General features: G+C 45.9%; 1 protein-coding gene across 1 annotated transcript in view; it reads left to right on the top strand.

The window, feature by feature from the left end:
* Positions 1 to 3,044, top strand: part of T265_03399 (hypothetical protein) — a gene marked incomplete at both ends in the record, with an annotated part of 23,300 nt that extends 20,256 nt beyond the window's left edge. The window contains one exon of the mRNA XM_009167868.1: positions 1,892 to 3,044. Coding sequence (XP_009166132.1) covers positions 1,892 to 2,863 — 972 coding nt within the window. The remainder of the gene's footprint in view (positions 1 to 1,891) is intronic.
* Positions 3,045 to 6,124: the final 3,080 nt, after the last annotated feature.

Here is a 6,124-nt window from a genome sequence, read left to right as displayed (position 1 = left end):
GGGAAAACCCCCCCCCCCCCCCAAAAAAAAAAACGGCTAGTTCCTCGTAAAATTAACGGCGTTCACCCTTGAGTGTCACGCAAAATATGGTTTTGACATGACACTTGTCCTGTACTCCCTTATGGCCAGTTCCTCCGGATGATTCTTTCATTGAGGAGATGGCTATATTTAGTGAGGAATTGTTGTAACCAGCAGAGACTTAGAGTACGTGCACTTTCCTGAGATGCATGCTGGGCATCCACCATCAGTCAACACATAGTGGTTTTTTCTTTTCTACAGGCAATTGAATTAATATGTGACGCTTTACTTCATTGGCATCCACATCTGCCCAACAAAACATGCTCATCACTTGACGGAGTATGATCATGTGCAAATTGTCTTAGTGGTGTTGACGACATACTCAACTGAATCTCTAGTTGGTGATGTCCTTTAGCTGACTGTGCTGCTGTCAAAGGGTTTTCGTCAACCTTATGAGCAGTTTGGTCGGGAAAAGGCGCCAGTCAATTATTTCAGTTGAACATTCCAGCCCATTTTGTTTTTCGGTTTTGGATTCTGCTCAACACCGAGCCTTCTCCCTGTGGGGCCATAACAAGGCAGCCGAAAGATAAAGTCTAAAACAGAGTGAACCTCTCTGTTCGTATTTGCTAGACCCACTGCTATGTTGATCGTTCCTGCAATGTTGCAAGTTCTATGAGTCCATTCATTGCCATCCGCCCCCTGCTTTTGCGATAGTCTGCACAAGCACACCTAATCTTTAGGACTGCTTTATTAAGAAACCTTATTAGACAGCTCGTTTGCCCGGAAGGAAAGATTTTGTATGACACTCAATTGTATTCTGTTCCATGGGATAGCAAATGAACGCCATCCAATCGGTTTTCAGCGTTCGCTGTTCTGTGTTATTTCACAATTATATACTGAGATGTAATATCGTGTACGTTTGCTGATGGGTAATCAGTTCCTCTTTTGGCAGGTCACTGAGATAATCACTAGACCACTCTTTTTTTAAACAACTAACTGATTAATCCCCCACCTTATTGAGTTCACTGAGAACACTAATTGTCTGGAAGATACCCATCATGTGTCTTTAGATTTTCTGACCGTGATCAAACTACCTCTGGAAACCAATGAGTGTTTTTTCTCGAGTACTGCTGAAATTTATGTGCGTGTGGGCGAGAAGATAAACAGTCATGCGACCTCAGTGCTCAGCTGTTACAGACTTCCTGACACAGCTGAATTGAATGATACTCGTTTTTAGTAAAAACAGATTGCCTCAAACCTGAACAAGCTCTGGTTTCGGTACTGAGTTACCTATGCTTTCGTCAACCACCAAGTCTAAACACTTGAATTTTGGCGTACCCGAATGATGCTAATTGCCGTTGGTATATCGAATCGCTCTCTTTGTTCGAAACTAAGATGTAGGGTGTGTTCACTTGGATAGGTTGGCTAGACTGCATTCGTCAGTCTTCTGGAGGAAGGACAGCATATGCTGTAAGGGCTCCTGATCACTGGCTGTTCCCCCGATTGTGTTCCTTCTTATGTCTGGTGACCTTAGTGCCAGCAGTGGATATTTTAATAGGTCACTTCCTTACGGTTGGCAGGACACTTTTCGCTTTGGTGTTCGTTGTTTGGTCTGACGATGCGATAAGGTTTTTGTTTCTAACGTAATCGCCTCTCCTCAAAGCGATAAGTGAAGTGAACATTCCCAAGCAAAATTAAGGTCCCGTACCCCAGATCGGCATCTGCTCAACTGACTGTCACCTCGTAGATGAAGAATGGAAGGGTAGAGGTTAATTTCATTAATGGATCTTTCTACAAAGAGAGGTTTCGATTTGGCTTGTGCCCTAATTTTGTCCATGTTGTGACCTCAACCTTCTTGCTTTCCTGCTTTTAGGAGCTGGAAGCCATCATGGAACATGAATATGAAATGATCGAACAAATGCGTCAACAGCTTCTTCAAGAACGTCAAATGTTCCACATGGAAGTTATTAAAACCATGGAAAACCGTGCCAGGGCGTTGGTCCATCAACAACAGCAAGCGATTCAGCTACAACAACAACAGCAACAACAAGCGCTTGCACAACAGCAACAACAACCGCATCCTCAGCAGTCTCATCCTCCGAATTATATACCGCCACCACAGGGATCCTATACCGTGACACAATCCCCTCATGCTCAGTATACGCCCAGTCAAGCGCCGTCCTCCGTCCCTCAACACCCAGCCTATAGCACATTGCCTGGTTCTGCACCGTCTGTCAGTGTGGATCATCGCCCTCCCGGTCCTAACCCTCTGCCCACCGTGCAGGTATCACCTGGTCCTCAAATAGCAACGACGTCTCCCTCGCCTTCAGTGAGCTACCCATCCACGCATGGTGGTGGACATGTTTCACCAACTCCTACTCAGTTGGTTCAACATCACCCACAAGATGGACAATCAGCTGATGTTTCCTGGCCCGGTGCAGGCTATTCGTCAGCAGGCTCCAGTTCCCAAGGTCAACATACGGAACAGCAGCCAAAGGATGTTCGTTCTGCTGCTTTCGCTTCAGACTCTGTCAATATCGTGCCATCTGGACAAAACGCTGGGATTGCTTTGAAAGAAGGCGCACCACTTCCAACGCCTTCCTCCGTAGAACGAGATGGTATGCAGCCCGTCCCGGAACCTGCAATTGTGAACGAGGTGGATGATGCAGAAATCAAACCGGACGACTCCGAGACAATAGCTCTCATTGACCCAGGAAGCGGTGCTGATTGTTTCCCGGATGAGAGTGCTGGCACGCCTATATCTCCTCCTCAGGCCACCACGGAAACCAGTTTGACGACGGAAGATGATCCGAGCTCCTGTGCAACTGAATTAGCTCCCAATTAAGACTCGCGTCTCTTCCTTCTATTTGTTGTCACTTTTTATCGGGTATTCCTAACTTTTTCCTTCTTTTCCAGTCGGTTATTTCCCATTGCATCTGGTTTAACAATGTGTAATCACTAGGCACTGTATGCATTTCTGTTGAGCTCATGTTGTAAAAAAACAAGTATTGTTCTATGTATTCCCATCAATGCTTCTTTTTTTGTCTGCGTGTGCATATTACTTGACAGTGCCTTGCCTCCTGGTCGGTCGTTTGTCGTGAAGGTCATTAGTTCACTGCCCCAGTATATTTTAATTCGGGTCATTCACTGATGTATAGATATTACGAGATGGCTTGGCAAAAAGTCCGCTACCGATAGAAACCTTGAAGTCGATGCAATAAACTACTCGATTCCGGCGATCTTTTTGTGCAACACTGTCAACCAACCTGTAGGACATATGCCTATGTGTTATAACTTGATGTACGGTAATGCAACTCTGAATCGGTCCCTTGGCTTCCTGCTCCGCCCACTACGGTATATCAAAAGGCACGGTAGCTCTACACAGCCCATTATGGAGACAAAGGAAAATCATTACAACTGTATTTATAGGGTAGTCATAGAGTGTTCCACAAGGTCGTGCCAGAATGTCCGTGAGGGGGCGAGAAGCGTCGAGTCAAAGGTGCTTGACTCTGATTGGCTGGCATTCTGACCAATCAGGGCATGCCCTCGTCTGGTCCGTGTCCTGCACGTGACATCCGTCCAAATGATGTGCTGTTCGGTTATTAGGGACGGCTGGCCCCCGAAAACTATGGATGCTTTCAGGTTATCTGGATTCAGACAAGAATAACTGTGATTATGTAGCCTGACTCTTCGAGGCACGTAAACAACTGACTCCTCAGTCCTTCATCCATGATGTCGCAGCCGGGAGACATCATTTGTTTGCCTCCTTTATGTTGATCCCTCAACCAGCGTCCGGATGCTGTTTCATGCAGTGTCTACAGAGTTCACAACTGGCTGAATTCAGATTCATAGCCTCAGTACATGCTCAGTACATTGCGTGTCGGTTCTGTCCCGACAAGCAGCCTGATTCCATGACATTTTGTGTCACATTGTAGTCTGTCTACATACAACACTAATAGGAGGACTGAGACAAGCTAATGAACAGGTCAATAGGCAAGCTGACGTATAGTAGGCCAAAGATTGCATACAGTATCGAATGGGCTTTTGGGACTGGAATGCGGATACACAGCGTGACGGCCTTACCATAGTGAGACAATCGAACGATGTCATTCATGTATTCATTGGTGGACTGTTGCTTCGTCGAAACTTTTTAAGAGTTGAAATCTTGATTTCAGAACTCGTGGCGTCTGTCAGCTCTACAACCGGCGCCGTATTCGCTTCTGGTTCCTAACTCCCTTAGAGGTATAATCATATCAGTCTGGTGATTTGTTCCGTACAGTGCAATGAGTTTGCTAGAGTGACCACTGTCCTACGGTACGGTTGACGTTGCTCTAGCTTCGTTCGGTGACATCTCAGAATAGATAGACTTTTAGTTTTCTTACACTGCATCAGACAAGAAAAAAATCGTTCAGCTGTAACACCCTTCCGGTGGCTAGCTGCCATGCCACCCGAGGGCTGGGATACTGCCAAGTTGCCCAAGCCTAGACAGAGGAAGTCGAGAGGCAGCGGTTGGGTTCGAACCACGAACCTTCCGGTCAGTAAGTCAGTAGCATCTTGTCATTGTTTCTTAAAATTTTTTTTGCTTAGAGAATTGAAGGCACCTACTCGTTGTCCAGCTCTGCGTAGACTATGAGTATGAACATTCTCCAACAGATCTTGTATTTGACGAATGTCGTTTACCAAGCCAAACATCCACGCAGCATGTATACTCCTGTGTTAAAGAACGGGACGTAATATTTTCGGAGTGTTCCATAAGCAACTAGAACTGTTCTATTTGGAAACCCTCAGCTAACTATAGGATATACAGAAACAGCAGTTTTCACTGACGTGCACAAAATGTCATCGAGTCAAACAGTGGTACATTGTCTACGTATCAGCTTTATTTCCAAGGTGTGTGCGAACGTTCGTCGTAATGGTCGGCTTTTGTTGCGGTGAGATGTATACAGAATTGCTTGCGGGATGCTCTGGTGTGCCACAGTAATTTGCTTCATTGAGTCGTTTCTCTTGAGCATGTGTGAGCAATTGTTTCAAGATTTGCCTTCTCGTGTAAGCCGCGAACTCGCTACACTGCTACACTGAACTGCAGTGTGATGGCACTCTGATGCCAACGCCGTTGAATAGTCACGATGCAGGCCGAACAGACTATCTCACAGGCTACAAATTTTCATCGTGATAGGAATAATCTCCGCGATGTCTCTGTGATAGCAACTTATGGGCATCCACGTGCCGCCCTTCAGAAATACGGCAACTTGTTTCAATATCGTCTTTATAGTGTGCTGTCCATAAATCGGTCATTGTGCCAGCTACAGGAGTCGGTGACGCCCACATACCGTGAGCTTTCATAATCTCCCTTTCTACATGGCTACCTGCACCCCTTTGGGTTTTGTCCACCAAAGAACTCTACGACCTATGGTTGTTCGCATAAACTAGTCAGACATGAGCGCTGGGAGATCACCTTCATTTTATTTCACACTACTGATTGCTGTGTAAGTAGATGCAAACTTACCGACGTGCTCACACTGGTTCGTGGGTCGAATCCGGTGCCTGCCCGTTTGAGCCTCAAACTATCATCTAACAGTGGGTTTGCTTTTATGCGCCATCTCTGAAATCCAGAATGGACAACGTCCATCACAAAATGGCCTGAAATTTTCGCTTGACCTAATCGGCATTTTGGGATCTACGGTTCACTTTACAAGTCAATATTAATCATCCACCCTTATAAATTTTTATCGGTCGCTGTTGCTTGTTTGATGACCGGAGTGTGCATGCGGGTAGAATGTTTCAAAAATGATTTGCGTGTACGTTTCTGAGAATCCTGTGATCATTCTTGTAGTGCATTTAGCGTCAGACGAGTTGCCCTTGAGATTTGCATTGTTTTTGGCGTTCGTTCAGCTGCAGCATCCTTGCGGTGCCTAAATGCCATACCAACAGAAGGAAGCACGGGGACTGGGATACTGTCAGGTTGCCCAGGCCTAGACAGGATAAGTGGAGTTCGGGTCCGAACCTTTGGCGTTACCATAGGAGTGCTTAATGCTGGACTTCAATGCGCAGCTGAGTGGCTCAATGCATATAGCGTAAGCGTGGATCCTTCCTAGATTATGAACTG

This window comes from Opisthorchis viverrini (assembly GCF_000715545.1).
Source record: "Opisthorchis viverrini unplaced genomic scaffold opera_v5_48, whole genome shotgun sequence".
NCBI lineage: Eukaryota > Metazoa > Platyhelminthes > Trematoda > Opisthorchiida > Opisthorchiidae > Opisthorchis > Opisthorchis viverrini.
The sequence above is the reverse complement of the archived record's forward strand: the minus strand, read 5'-3'. Positions and strand labels throughout refer to the sequence as shown.